This window comes from Brachionichthys hirsutus, unplaced genomic scaffold (genome assembly GCF_040956055.1).
Source record: "Brachionichthys hirsutus isolate HB-005 unplaced genomic scaffold, CSIRO-AGI_Bhir_v1 contig_863, whole genome shotgun sequence".
NCBI lineage: Eukaryota > Metazoa > Chordata > Actinopteri > Lophiiformes > Brachionichthyidae > Brachionichthys > Brachionichthys hirsutus.
Window position 1 is genome coordinate 27,460 of NW_027180390.1, and position 15,908 is coordinate 43,367.

Below are 15,908 nucleotides of genomic sequence, written 5' to 3' on the forward strand. Positions count from 1 at the left end.
GCGGTGCTGTGAATCATCAGTAGGTTGTGAGCACAGGCTTGTATTGCACAACTGACTTTGAAGTAGTAACTATTGATGATGAGCCAATGATCAGCTGGTGAGTTGAATTTGATCTGTACAGTGACAAAGATTGTTTTTGCACTTTGTTGCAGTTGTTCTATCTTACTGTTCAAAGTCTGATTGTCACTGATTACAGGCCTGCCTTTGACAAAGAATACATTCAATCAAAGCAATACTTCTACAGCAGACATTCACATTGTGACTTTTGTATCCGTTACCTATAGATCATTACAGAAGGGCAACAATAAAAAATTGAAACGCCTCCCCGCTGCAATCCCAGTATGCTATGAAATAATTTTTTTAATTGCATGACTGTGCAATAACAGTCACTCTATAAATGCAAAGGTTACTTGGTTTTTTTGTATGGAACTACTGGACAATATGTCTTTTGTGTGATCAAACTGCTGATTAATATACATTGCATCAGGTCCACGAGGGATGAAAATGTATGAGAGAAAAATAGACTGCGTGAACTCTGCGATTAGAAACCTTCAATAAATTAATTCTACACACCGGATCAAGCTGCTCTAAGCTTAAATCTGCTCTTGTCAGCCGCTGTCTTACATGTGGGAAGCCATATTTAGTTGCCAGTGTTGCTCGCCCTTATCTAACGGCTGGGTGGGCATTGGGTTGGGTTGCAGAGGCGGCCACTGTCCTCCCCTCACTGCTAGATAAGATAAGACCTGAAAGCCACAAGTGTGTCAAAAAAAACAGCTCAATTCACCCTCAGCATCGAGACGTTGCACTTGTCCACAATGGCTGATTCAACCTCGTGAGTTTAATGGTATTTTCAGCTCTCATTTTTCATGTGTAAAATAGACCCTAACAGTGTCCATCAACGTTGGTGCATAATGATGTCTTTTAGAGAATCCAAGCTGACAGAAGATGAGAGAGGGAATCTAAAAAGTGAGAAAAAGAAGCAGAAGCAGGATGCCTGGAGACCAGTGGGACCCAAGGACCCATTTGCCATGGTATGTGTCTGTTGAATTTAATGTGAGTACGTACTGCGATGAAGCTGCACTGTGACAGTGTGACCGCTCTTAAACTTGTCTGTGGATGCACTGCTTAGTGCAAATTGCTGGAGGGGATCTACGGGAACTATGCTTTTGATATCCGAACCGCTGGTCATTAATTTTTTATAACATAGATGATGTTGTTCAAGCTCCATTAAAACTTTATTCATATATATACATATACAGTATGACACATTTTTCCTGATTAAGGTATTAATCTCCTGAACAGAATGTGTATATCACACATGGAACGGATACATGTGTCTTATGGTCTGTATGGTCAACATATAGCTGTCATGCTGCGATGTGAAAGTCAAACGTCAATCTCATTGGCAAACATTATACATTAAATCGTGCGTGTCCGTCTTGTCCTGTTTTAGCTGGGCTCTCTACCAGAGAAGAAGCAGCAGGAGATTCAAAAAGCCCTCCACCTCTCTACCCTGGGCCCAAGTCTTCCTCAGACCCTGCAGCAGGCCAAAAGCCACACATATCGCTTCTGGGACACTCAACCTGTCCGTAGACTGGGTAAGAAGCTGTTCCTGTTCTAGCAGTTATTGGGACTGACTCACAACTTATTATGAATGAATGAATGGTTGATTTGATTGATTGATTGAGTGAGGCATCAGTTCACTTAAATCAATGCATATCCAGAATAGAAAGAAATCAATTTACGGTAAACAAAAAGGAAAAGGCTGAGGCAATGCTAGTCCATATGCTAATAAACGTAATCAGCTTATCCACTAAATCCAGTTAGCCAATAAAAATCATACACAGCAGTTTAGTACAATTCAGACAAAAAAATAATATCTCTCTATTCTACACATTGTGGTAATCACTTATAATCTTTATTCTTAAACAGTGTTTTAAATCCTGTTAGAGAAACACAATGTTTAAATTAATCGTTTAGCCCATTCAATAACTTAACACCCACAACTGAAACACATCTAGACTTCGGGACTTATCTCTGACAGAGCCAAATGATATTCATACCTTCTATGATCATCTCATGAAATGTATGGCAATCTTCTCATTTGACTCTCTCTGCCAGAAAATGCAGGCCTGTGCATTTAAAATCTGAAATGGTTTGTGAAGCAATAAAATACATACCATTTACAATGCAGATGGTGGAGCCGATGGCATTGTGACGTGCGGCCAAATAGTTGAGTGTGAAGCCAGCGTCCGTAAGGAGCCCTACTCGCTGCAACAAGGTTTCTCCTGGGACACATTGGACCTGAGTGACCCAGCGGTGGTAAGTTACTTACTGCAAGCGGCCTCATTAGCAACTGCATCACACACCCCTGTCAAACTCTACTCTTTTAAAAAAGAAGGAAGTGTTCTGTGTTTTGCAAAAGTGTCAAGTGGGAGAAATTGACTCAATCCAGGCAAAGTCAATGCTTTCCCATCTGTTATTGCAGCTGAGGGAGCTATGCACTCTACTAAATGAGAACTACACAGAAGAGGATGACAACACTATCAGATTTTACTTCTCTCCAGAGTATCTGCAATGGTAAGCTTAAAGCGGCCCCCGTGCATGTATTCACATGTGATGAATGGATGGAACATCTGTAATTCATCCATTGAAGACAAATAGCTGATTGTGCTTTGACGGAGTGACAATAGATCAATGTTTTGAGAACTATGTGTGTTTGCTCTGTGGCAGACAGATGAAAAGACTTGACGTAATTATGAGTCAAAATGCATCATCCAGGCAGCTTTGAATAGATTATCTCCCAGAGTGATTTAAAATCGTAGAAAACAAGGAGCCTGAAGCTAGTTACCTGGTGTAAATCAAGTTAGGAAGGGAATGAGCTGCTTGGCGGAGGTCTGCACTTTTTTATGGTGATCTGGAGTCGATATGTATTTTTTGCTGATTTTTGAATTCGTAAATGGAGCTCTCAATGTTAAAATGTCACATCTTTCCTGACCTCGTTTTGGATCAGATCCAGAAGACATTTTGCATGACAGTGCATATCGGACCTCTTTATGACTGTGATGTTTGGTGAGTGAATTGAATGCATATATGATTTTTCCGAAAAAGACGGGTATCCAGAGCACTCTCAAAATTTAATGGGATCTAAGTTGGGCCAAGTCCCATTTCAGATTTTTTTAATCAACATCCATACAGAAGTTTGTTTCTGTAATCTTGCTAACAAACAAACAAAGTGAACAGACAGACGGACAAAAACACAACCTCCTCCTCTGTGAGCTGAATAAATGTCATCTCCACCTTCAGGGAACTCTTGCATCAAATGTAATAGCATTTACTTTGAAAGGAATACTTAATATTAGCATTCCAGGAAATTGATTCTTTCTTTTCCTTGAGGTTAACAAAAGCTGTCGTATTCATTTAGGGCAGACATCTCATGTTCATTTTTTTTTATATTGGTATTTGGAGTTTACTTTAACTACCTCTATATTCACTGTTATTAAGCAACCATGTCATTCTTTTCCTCTTAGGGCTTTAAAGCCTCCAAACTGGTTGCCCCAATGGCACTGTGGTATGCGAGTAGACTCTAATAACAAGCTTGTTGGCTTCATTGCTGCTATTCCCACAGATGCCCTCATATATGAGACGTGAGTAGCTCATAAATATGCAAATATATGCTTTTATGTGAAGTCTAAAGAGTAATATTAGTATTCACAACGCTTTAAAACTGAACTGCAGCAATTTTCATACTACAATCTCAAGGCAAATGTTGAAAACATGTTTCGCAGGAAGAAAAGAATGGTCCAGGTCAAATTCTTGTGCGTTCATAAGAAGCTACGCCGCAAGCGAATGACTCCAGTTCTGATCCGAGAGCTGACCAGACGAGTCCACCAACAGGGTCTCTACCAGGCCGTCTTCACAACTACTGGCGTGCTGCCAACACCACTGAGCTCCTGCAGGTTCTAGCATCTACGACTACTACTTCCAGTTTGTCCCATCAGAGGTCACCACAGCAAATCAACTTTCTCCACTGCACCCTGTCCTTTGGCTCTCTTTTCCCCTAAGTAGCAGCAGTCATCGTTTTGTTTTGTGTTTTATGTTAAAACAAAAATTAGGAAAAAATCTTCTCCTTTTTCACTGAAACAAACTAATTCTCTTAGATACTGGAATCGTCCTCTTAATTTCCGAAAGCTGGCGGAGGTGAACTACCCGGGTCTGAGACAGAGCGCGAATCTGCGTCGAGCTACCAAAGTCAACCGCCTGCCCGAGGTGAGTTTGTGCTGCCACCATGAGGTAAAACAAAACACAATAATGCCATTAGAGTGAGACATTTTCTGAACACATCAAATAGATTTCAACTGACTTTCTGAAGGTTTTTCCAGTAAAAAGTCTATTGATTCAATTCACTATGAATAACAGCATTCCATTTTGCACTGTGTGATTTTATTTTATTTTACTGTCCTGCTATGCCTGACTTCTCTCTCTCAAAAGGCGACAAAAACAAAAGGTCTGCGCCCTATGACAAAAAAAGACGTTGCTGGGATTCATGTGCTGCTCCAGGCCAGCCTCAGCAGGTTTCACCTCAGCCCCATGTGGTCTTTGCAGGAAGTAGAGCACTGGCTCTTATCGAGAGAGGACGTGATTGACACCTACGTCGTGGAGGTCAGTCATTTACATCAGTTACTCTCAGATAATGCAGCAGTAGTCAGGAGTGCATTCAACTCCCCCACTGCGCACACAGGGAGAGGACGGCACACTGACAGATGCGGTGAGCTTCTACAGCATGTCCAGCAGGGTGCTGAATCACCTTGTCCACAAGGACTTGAGAGCAGCTCATCTTTTTTACATTGCTTCCACTGCCACAGACCTGGTTGATCTCATGGAGGACATGCTGGTCCTGGCTAAAGCTGTAAGTCTGTTCAGTTTTTTTTGTTTTTTTTTAATGCCTGTAATTTAAGAATTGGCACTGTCATATCACAGCAAGAAGGTACCGGGTTCAAATCCTATATTTGCGGAGTTTGTATGTTCTCCCCGTGTCTGTGTGCGTTTTCTCCGGGCTCCTCCCACCTTCAAAAACAAGCAATTTGCTTGAATTGATTACTCAAAATTGTCTGCAGTGTATGAGTGTGTGTGTGTGTGTGCGGTTGTCTGTCTGGATATTTTAATGCTCACAGATTTTAATGGATATGGAAATTAATAGTTTTCCCCTCACTGACAGAAACGCTTTGACATCTTCCTTGCTCTTGATGTAATGGATAACAACGATTTCCTGGAGAGGCTCAAGTTCAGCGCCAGTGACACAGGTCTCCATTACTACCTGTACAACTGGATGTGTCCTAATATGAGCCAAGACAAGGTACTGAATATCGAATATCTTCATCTTTCAAGATGCAGTATTGTAATTTTTTCCATTCAAAGTCCTTCACACATTCCTCTAGCTGGCATTGATCTCATAAACACTGCTTGTAAGGGTTCTTAACAAACACACAGAACTCTGGAGGGATGTGAAGGTGAAAGAAGCTGCTTAAGTTCACATTATCATACAGTAAGACGCTCTGTTGGTTCAGTGAGAATGATTTTTATACCTGCTAGTAATTACTTGGTAATAAGAAGGAACATGTGTTTTACAGGTGGGCTTGGTGTTACCAAACTGATCTGAAAGTGGATTGAGTGATGACAAAGGAGAAATGTTACTGACCGGATACCAACAAAGGAAATGGGTTTCAAATATGAACTGGAAACTGTAAAATACACACATAATACAGGTTTGCAAACAGAGGGACAAATAAATAAACTACATAAAGATGAAATTCTATTTGTATACACATTCATCACATATCATTTGTAATTTGCTGAATTCAGCATTCCAGCGAAGGAATGTATGTTCATATGAAATGATGTGTGGTTGGTGGTGGTAGGGGGCAGTCTTTTGCCATCATGCTATCAATGTGATGGGTGATTTTAATTAGTCATTATTATTTTTCATGAGAAAACCAACACATGCAAACAATGCAAGAAATGTCTATATGTGCAATTTAATATGTGTAGCAGGTTCATTATAGGAGGAGTTTGCAACAAGTGATTTATGTTATTTTTTTTTTAAACTTCGTGATTTGATTTCAAATGTAAAGTGTGTTTAAAATAAAATGTATTATTATGATGTTGCCTACAGTGGTCCAGGGGACTGCTCAGGGAGTGTGTGTGTTTGCTCAGACACATGAAAGATTTGAGGAAACATTGTCTACAATCATCTAAGACTTAGTACTGTATCTGGAAAACGGAGCAGTCTACAATAAAGCCCCGAGGGACCATGTCTCTTATCCAAAGCTGCAGCATTATTAACAGCAGGGGGCGCTGTGGCCTTAAGAATGCACGACTGAAGCGCCGCAGCTTCAGACTTCACCTTTATTGCAACAAATTGTCACCGCCTCACTTCAACAACCGCATATTTTAATAGAATGAATTGTTCTCAGGTAATGTTGATATAGGTTACAGACAATGATATTTATAGGAGCGGTGTCAAAATATAATCAGGTGGATACTTCTCCACGCTTTTAGAGGAAGAAAACACAACACACACACATACACATTGCGCGTGCATTTTTTTTATTTTTACTTCCGCTTGTTAACTTTTTTTTTGTTTTTTTTTTTGCGTTCTTCAAAGAAGCGCTTTAAAATTTGGACGCCACGACGTAAGAACGGGCGTTTACCATTTGCTATTGAACGCACCACCACGCCGAGCGTGGGCCAATCAGAGACGAAGAAAACGTTTGAAGCCGCCGGACCTGCGGACTCGGCTCCGCCGCCGCTCGTGCGCCGTGAACGCAACGCACGGGACGGACAGGACGCAGCGGCGTCGCCCCTCATTCTCAATGGAGACCGAATAAAGACAGTCGTTCTCGAGGAGCGTTTCCACAAGTGTCCATTTATTTACATCTCCTCGGGGACTCGTCCTTGTCGCTCGTGCATCCTGGCGACGCGAGCACTGCGGTCCAAACATCGTCTTAGCTGAACGTGTTTACATCAGCGTGCGCGCTTCTGTTTGCACAGCTGAGACTCCGCGACTGTTTGCAGCGCGCCCCCCCCCCCCCCGTAAGAGACCACAGGTACGTTGAATGCTTGACGGATTGTGTTGTAACTTTGTAATAATTGGCTACATTGTATTGTCATTTCATTGTTTGTCGGCTGGCGCTTTACCATGAAGCGCGTCTTTAGTAAGGAAGTGCGCATTTGTTTATCGTTTGATGTTGCATGAAAGGACATGACTTCGTGTCGAAATGCTGTCATTGCATTAGTTGCTGCTCTTCCTGAAGCATTAGCCCGGTTTTCTCGGTGACAGCAGGCGGGGGGGGGGGGGCGGCTCTTTTACCTCCGCCAAGGAGGTTGTGTCTCTGACGGCGTATGTTTGTCTGTTTGTAAAATAAAATAAAATATTTGTAAAATAAATAAATATTCTGGATTCTTCCATTTACCTATAATAAAGGCTTTTTTGGTAAAAATGATATCTTGCAAAATGTGCATTAAATTCACTCACCAAAAGTCATAAGAAGAAGAAAGCACATTTTCAAAATGATTTCAAATAACGTATCAGCGCTATGGACATTGTATAACTCCTTACCCTCCACTGTACATCTACAGGCAAACCACCAATTAGGGACTTATTTATGCAATACAAAAATGTGAAATTAAACTTTTTTTTGAAGTTGCAGCACGTCCAAAGGCAGCTAGTTTTGCCTGATTTGACACCCCATTGATAAAATAATAAAAAAAAAAAGACATGAAAACAAAGTGATAAGAATATGCCTTCTATCAATATATAAATTATTTGTTAAACAACAATGTCACTGCAGAGCATGTCGTGTAAGTTGGCAAAACATAGACTGGAGTCAAAGTCATGTTTATCTGGTACACACTTTGCAGGGCTATGCAAATACTTGCAAACAGCTGAGGAAATGTGCCCATTGAGATGACAGGAGCTTTGTTTCCTTGAAATATGCTGGGCTCTTTGTAGTCTGTTTATTCAGTGTGTATTGCTTTCATTTCTTGCTTTCATAGGACTTCGGCTGGATTTATCATTTGTCCCGTGACTATGATTTTGTCTGTCGACAATAATTTAGTGTTAGTGAGAGTAATTATACGTTTTATAATGTTATATCTTTAGAATTTCTGCATAAATGGTCCCTCGAAGATTACATTAACTCTCTTCCTATAGTAGTGCTATAATTTATTCAAAACAGACATAAATCATTTATAGAGCAGCTGTCGCTTTTTTCTCAACATTTCAACACAATGAAACCCATTGAAGTGAAAATGTCCAAGGGCTATGGTATTTGAGGATTGCCGAACTGTAATTTTCCCGCTGTATGTCATCCCAGCGGTCTGTGTCACAACAGGTTTTCCAAGACCTTTCTCAGCCAGGTGGTGTTGAGCAACACGGAGAAGGAAATCTGATGCGGGCATTGATAAGTAATACTCAGCGTGTGAGTGTCACGCATCGAGCAGGACAGTACTTGCTCGTTTTGCTCCATCCCACAGCTTGCAGCCTTGTATTATTGTGACTGCATGGGAAATAACAGAAGCTTGAGGTATAAATTGCCATTGCCACTAAATGATATCTGACCTGCACAGAGCAGCTGGGGGGGGGAGAACGTGTCCCAGCAGAGAGTGGGCTCTTGTTAAGCTTCTCCCACTTACCCTTTACCTACCTTGCCTTTTAGACCATATAAAGAGGCCCAAACAAAGAGACAGAGACCGCTCCATTGTTGTTGGTGCAGACGTCTGTGCTCTGTGGTGGCGGTAATTCACCTGAACGCCTTGTGTCAGTCTGGCAGCAGCATTGCATTGCCCCTGCAGGGATGTTGATACTCTGACTAGAGGACTTTTGGAAGGATGGATGTTGAGGACGCCTGCTGGCTCTTCAGAGAGAGTTGTGGTAAACGTCTGGATGCAGTTTCATTTCCTGCATCACTGATCGGCCTGTAACAATAATGACTTTTGCTAGGCGATATGTTGTCCAAGTAAATATTTTTGATGAAATTATATTCCTTTCATTTTAAGTGGGGTTTGTGACACTAATGTAAATGATGGCATAGTTGCACAATAATGCAATCTATGCTTTAAAAGAGCTAATACATTTTTAATTCTTAAGAATTATTACAAGAATTGGAATATTTAAAACAAAATCCACTTAGAGTAGAGTGGTGTGATGCAGACCGCTCCTAAAGGGACTCTTCATTCTTTCAAAACTGATAATTTAATGGCATCTCACCGACCTTTTATCTTGTGTGCTGCACTGCTGTTTTACCAGCCGTCTATCACGGAGGAAGACGTCTGAGATTCAGTTTTGTGAATGTACCTTCCAGTGTTCTTGTTAAATTGAGATTGTAATTTGGATTTAAATGGATCATTAAGACTGTTAACAAGCTTCTGAGCGGGAATGGCCCAAAATAAGTACGCATTTACACCGAGATTGCTTCAGTTTAGTTCAAAATTAACATTTACTTTTATATCCGTTTTGTAGAAGTCACCATTTCTCACTTTCGTTTATTGAAGCTTAATCATTTTACATTGATATTTGTGGGTTTATGGTTACTCAATTCAAAGCAAGCAGAGGCCCTATGACCTGATCTAAGAGCTGTAATACGCTAAGATATTTTACACAACGTGAGGGAAACAGTTTTTTACAGTAGCATCTTTGTTTTTGTATTGTATGTATTAATTAATACCTATTTAATTGATACGCCACAGATTAACTGTCGGTCACCAGATTTCTTTCAGTCCGTCTCTTCTCCCCTCTGAGCAGGGTTTGATGCCGGCTGCCCAGCCAAGATGTTCTGCAGCACTAATATTTACACAAAGCAGAAGGGATGTGACAAAATGAGCAATAGGAACTCCACAGGGAAGAGTGCTAGGGGTTACCCTCAGGGTAATCTCCACTAAGACATATTTATAAACCTAGATAACAGTTGGAGTGGACTGTTTCCACATCACTGATGTCTTAAATATGTGCAATGTTATGATTTTTGCAAATAATTTCCAACTGGAAGAAAGTCCGACGTGTCTTTGTTTCTTCTCAATGCCAGGTTATTTCCATCTGTCACCATTTGTAAATCAAATCAAGGCCTTAGAATGTCAAACAGAGAGTGTTTAGAATCAGAACAATTGAATTTAGAGAGAACCTCTTAAATGAGTGTCAGCCAGGGTCGCGTTGCCTTTCTGCCAGTGTGAGATGACGGATTATGCAATGAAGCATTTAATGAACAAAACCGATTTAAACCCTGTGCAGTGATATAATTAAAACATTGTGTTTCAACACACAATCATTTGCAAAAGAACCCCAAAAAAGCAGTGTACAGTTTGCACGAAAGTGTTTAAATAATACTCCAGGCATCGCCAGACAGTGCGATGCCTGGAGTATTTGCCTTTAATGTAACATTTCTTATAGTTTGACATGATTCTTGACTTGGCGAGCCATCAAGTGCAGCCATGATTCACTAGCCTACATTTCAACCACCAAACATATGGGCTTACTTGCACATGTTATTCATGCTAAGGCGTCTGATCTACTGCTCGTAGGCTTGATACCTTCTGTTCGGTTACTCATGGAACTGCAGATGTCACTCTTTGGTGGTGAGACAATTTCATTTTTACAGCCACAATGTTTTCCTTTTGTTTCACCATGAAATGGTCAATTTATATAATTTGTCTACATCATTGTGCTTCACTAATGGTCATCCTAGTGATGTTACTTGGTGTAGTTACAGTGTAATGACATAGATTACAGAATGCTGCACCGCTGATGGTTTGGTAAAAGTTTCAACCTTAATATGAAGTTGCAGACTTTGAATAAGATTCTTTCTGCCTCAGTTATCAACATAATAATTCATCAATATTTTAGACATTTCATAGAAATACCTATTTGTTGATCAGGGAAAGACTAATGACCTCTATTTTTCCACAATAAAGATTAAGTTGGCATTAAATGGTTAATGCCACTACTGTTAATACTCAGTCTTTGTCATATCCCATCCCCCATCAGCAGAGGAGACACCCTTAACCACTCCACCCCCTGCTCAGTAGCATTCCAGCTGGTGTCTTCTCTGCGCAGTGGACACCAAACTGCTGAGGGAAAAACCCAAAAGCAGGATTATTCCACCCCATTGCCCCCCACCCCCACCCCACTCACATCACGGTCTGTGCTTAATCTTGTCTGTACTTTACAGGCGGCCATTCTGGTAATGAAGTCCATGCCGTTGTTGACAAGAATAAAAAAACATCACATTAGGTGGCTTAGTGGGAGAGACAGTACTGCATTTGTGAACCATGAGAAAAAACTTTGGTATGTTTAGTATTAAGGACTTTGTGGAACTGATTATACTTCAGAGTCAAAACAACTCTACAGACACAGCGTACAGTATATTTGTCATTAATCTTGCCACAAGTATAGGAGTGGTGTCCATCTGGCCTGTAACTGCATGCATCACTTGATTTTCTCAAAGGCTGTTCCTGATGGGAGAAGGACATTGTATTGACATTATTGCATACTATATAGGATGAGTTTTAAAACATGCATAATAAGTTACCTACTAAAACTGGAGTTCTGACCCTTGATGCATATATTTCAGATCTGTAACACAACTACTCTGCTTATTAGATTCTGACTTAATAATATATACTCGATAATTTGCATGTCTATCATCAGCATTCATTGTGTCTGTTATGCATGAGGAAGATTCCTCACATGATCTTATTATGAAGGGAATATCTATCCTCCACCTGTAACTCAGTTATTTTGAGTGGGGAAAAAGTGATTTATTTTTTTAGTAACTTGTAATCTTTTCTTTCTTATATTTAGTTTTATTGTACTTTTTTGTGGTAGATAATGGCCTCAGGATTTAGTATAAACATGAAAGAAGAAGAAAACATATTCAAAGACAACATCAGTTCTACTCAGAATGACCTTTACCGTAGCTTTTAAATAGCTGCCACAGCTTGTGGTCGTGAACTCCTCTGAAATTGTACGTTTTGTTATTCTTTACCTTAAATGTTGGCAGATTTAATGCTCTTGAGGTGTTGTTGGAGTTGAGTAATGCTCGTCGTATATGTCAGCCTGCAACAAAAGCTATCGACTGGAATGAGGCTATAGGTGCTTCAGTTGTAAGTACTGCAGGACATCTGGCTCATAAAACCAGCGTGGGTGTTTGAATCTGGCCCACATTGTGTGTTGTGTATGTGTGAGTTTGTATTCATACCCCACACCACCACAACCCTACACTCACGCTTCCACCCTTGCAGCCTTTTTGGAGCCAGTGTGTATTTATGTTGGCCTGTGTTTTGTGATTCTTCAGCTACATGTCCTTGTTCTCTGCAGTGTGTGTGTGTCTGAATTTGTTTGTTTGCTTTCCCCTATGCCACATTTTAATGACTCAGTTGAATGCAGCAAATAAAAAGCCCAGAAGGCTGGGACAAAAGCCTATAGCCTGTAAAAAAAATAAAAATAGGAAGTGAATTTAAAAACGCACAAATGATCTGCCGTTAACTCTCATTGCCTTATTGAGTTTGAAAGCCTTCTGCTTATGTTGTCTCATTTGATAAAGACTTCAAGTGGGGAATGCATTGCTTTTTCTGCTGATAATGGAAGCCCCGCCTCAAGTGGGTTAGTATAGTTTTTACAGTGTCGGATACTTTTCCAAAGCATGTGCCCGGGGGGGTTGTTGTGTCAACTGCCTTGCGGGTGACTGGCTGCAGTCAGACTTCTGGTAAGAGGGATTTGAGGGAGTTTGTGTCTGTGAGAAAGAGAGGGAGGGGCAGCGAGGGATGGATTAGAGACTCGGAGCCTCTTTTTACCCCATTCTCCTCCTCTATTACAGCAGCGGCCGATCCAATCCTCCCTCCCACCGGACAGGGGCCCCTTGGCACCCTGGAGACACATGCCCCACAAAGCCATCGCATCCACCCCCACAAAAGCCTGTTCTGTCTTCAGTCCTTCCGTCGTCTTTCCCCTGCTCTCTTGACCTCTTCAGTTCTCTGAATTCTCCTGTTCCATCCACTCTCCCTCTCCTCCTTTGAACCCACTTTTTTTCCTCCTCATCCTCCTGTACCATCTTCCTCCTTCCTCTGCATTTCCCTTTTGCTTCATCCCCTTTGTCCCCTTTTTTTCCTTGCATCATGTTGAAATTTTGCGAGCCTCTACAATTTCAAAACATCTGCAGCCAGCTGTTTGAGGCTCCGCACCTATACGGCATTAACTGTGAAGAGATGGCTTTTTGATGAGAAACACATTGGCCATGCTATGATTAACTGTAGTATGTGGGGGGGCTTACAAAACCGTGACACCTTCTGGAACCACCCCAGATGTTTTATGATGCATGTTTGGTTGAATCAATCAGCGAGAAGCAATGCTCAAAATACGATATGTTGAAGAGGGGCGGTTATTGATTTAGAAGATTTGAAGGGAAATACCTTTGTTTTATAATTAATTAATTATTTTTCCTGTGTAGTTTTGTCTAATTATTGCTGTCACCTCCGACAACTTTTGCTTCATACTAGATCAGTAAATGGTCTATAATCTCTGGGAATAAAAAACAAGGTAAACAACACATTTGTTTGTCATCTAGCCATCCTGTGCAGTGAAATTGCCCATAACCTCAGCTCTGAAGGTACAACCATCTTGTTTTGCTCCATCATGGCCTTTGAACTTGCCTAAAAATTCTCTAGTGTTGTACCAGTTGGAGAATGTTGTTCCTGTCTGCTGCCTTTGCAAGCCATGCTCTGCCACCTGGTTTTCTCAGTGGAGAAAAGTTTCCACTCTCGTCCATCAGGGAGAGTCTTTTTTTTGTCCTTCACTCTTTTTACAGTAAAGGAAAGTTTATGCCTTAAAGTCTTTCTGATGTTTTTCTGACGCAATAGCCGGAACGTTTACAGAGGTTTATATGTCCCATTACAAAGTGTCGGTGATGAATGAATGCATTTGCTGAAATCCTCACTAATTCCACTGAATCTGAAATGAATCAGTGTTGAAAATTGGAGACATTTGTGCAGGATTATTTCTGCCTTTGGTTGCACACTCTATTTGGCCCATCTGCGCTGTGCCTGTCATTAAATTAATGGCTCCTGAAGGTTGTGGGTTCTCTGCTAAAACTTAAAGACACAGTGTTTGTCGATTGACTTTAAATATTTGCTGAAGAGGGCCTGTTTGCACAGAGCACTGACCACTTAAGTGACCAGCTTATCACGTTGCCTCTTCCAGTTCTGCCATGTTTTCATTAACCCTAAAAAAGAAAAAGCCTCATTACATGCTTTGCCTCCACGACTGCGCCTGAACTTCAGGATTCATGACCTAGGTATAAAGGGCAACAAGTCTTCCCACGCTCTTGAAAATGTCTCTGAAGTTGTCTCGGTTGCTGCGACATCTTAATTTGTGCTTTATTAGTGGGTCTGGAACAAATATTATGTAACCTAAAGTAAAGCAGTCACGCAAGCTCTTACAATGGGACCACACTAATAAGAGGAGATGATTGTACTTATTCTGACAAAGCAAAGGGCAAGTGTTGAACCCATTTGAAGTTTTCCTTACCCATGATATCGCTCGAGAGATTTGGAAATTTACCAGGCTCATGAGTAACATCTGATTAAGCAGTATTTACGAAGGAGGATCAAACGTGTTCTTTGAGTGCCTCATTTGACCTTTGTTGCAAAAGATCGTCCTTTCAAAGATAATAACTGGTCAACAATAGGTCTGAGAACGCGAGGGATCAGAAACAAAGGACTCTATTCATTTGTATGCCCTAGAGGAGCAGAAATGATATGAATCAACATGTAGAACTGGGAAGCTGCACAGCGAACAAGGCGGGGTGTACTTCTGTTAGTCGAGCAAAAGCTGTGCATTGATTTAAAAAAATAAAATAGAAACGTATTCTGTCTATCAGCAAATCCCTCAGTTTTAAAACATGTGACACTCGGTGCCTTCAGGACAGGCAGTACATGGTCGCTTATCCTTGTCGATGTCAAAACAAATGTAAAGGGTGATGCCTTACTTCAAAATCACTTTTATCATCGTGATCAGGAACCAATCTGGTGTCATTCTGCTCACCAATTTTCTACTCACTCGTGTATTTCCAAAGAAATATTCCTAAATATTTTAAGGCACGCGGATTGTTTTGGAAAACAAGTATTCTTGGATGAATTCACATTTGCTGATAGATGCTGATTTTTCACGTATGACTCACTACAGTGTTCAATCTCCCTTGTTGCTTAAAATAACACAGGCACCTCCCAAACAAAGCAGCCTCGATGTTCTCAGTCTCCATGGACAAGCTTTATCGTACCGTGTAGCGCTCCTTTTATAGGTAGTGACCGAGGTGAATTATGTGGGTGAGTGCATATAACTGGAATCAACTTTTATACTTCAGATCTTTTTGCCCTCTTAAGGGGATCTAAAGGCTTTGGAGTGGCATTCAGTTCAAACCCTAAAGTCAACTTGGGTTTTTGTTGAGCAAAATCACCGTTTGTCCATGAAGGCCAGAGGAGCTTAAAATGCACTGGTGCCCCATTTTGCAGGCATGTTATGGTATTTTCAACGTTACATTTGTGGATTTTACTGACAAAACAGACTTGATCTTGAAATAATAATGCTTTTTTAATGCTACAACTTGCATAAATAATACCGGTAGCTGTGGAGATGAAGGCTCCAACTCTACAGTTGGGTGTCTAGGAGATTATAATTATTAGGCAACAATTCAGGGAACTTGATATCGTCATAATCGACTGATGCACCTTAGGGTCAGACTAATTTCAAATCTACACATTGGAGGCTATGTTTAGCAAAGCACTGTTAAGTGGACAGGGGACTGGAACGGTCAAGGTGAAGACTGACACACACCTGCTCACATTCACTGACATGATTTGAT

The 15,908-nt window shown here is 40.9% G+C and overlaps 1 protein-coding gene across 1 annotated transcript; it reads left to right on the plus strand.

The window, feature by feature from the left end:
* The first annotated feature begins 815 nt into the window (after window positions 1–815).
* LOC137914489 (glycylpeptide N-tetradecanoyltransferase 1-like) lies at window positions 816–6,099 on the plus strand. Its single transcript, XM_068758027.1, has 12 exons — window positions 816–832; window positions 926–1,031; window positions 1,454–1,598; window positions 2,195–2,322; window positions 2,489–2,580; window positions 3,531–3,647; window positions 3,789–3,959; window positions 4,161–4,269; window positions 4,492–4,662; window positions 4,742–4,909; window positions 5,219–5,356; window positions 5,631–6,099. Exons 1-12 carry the CDS (start codon window positions 816–818, stop codon window positions 5,652–5,654), a joined length of 1,386 nt encoding a protein of 461 aa, XP_068614128.1. The 3' UTR covers window positions 5,655–6,099.
* The last annotated feature ends 9,809 nt before the right edge of the window (window positions 6,100–15,908 follow it).

Bases quoted from the DNA above. Each gene is read 5' to 3' on its own strand.
- LOC137914489 (XM_068758027.1), top strand. The intron at 1,599-2,194 runs GTAAGAAGCTGT...TTTACAATGCAG, and splicing joins TCAACCTGTCCGTAGACTGG to ATGGTGGAGCCGATGGCATT. The intron at 2,323-2,488 runs GTAAGTTACTTA...CTGTTATTGCAG, and splicing joins ACCTGAGTGACCCAGCGGTG to CTGAGGGAGCTATGCACTCT.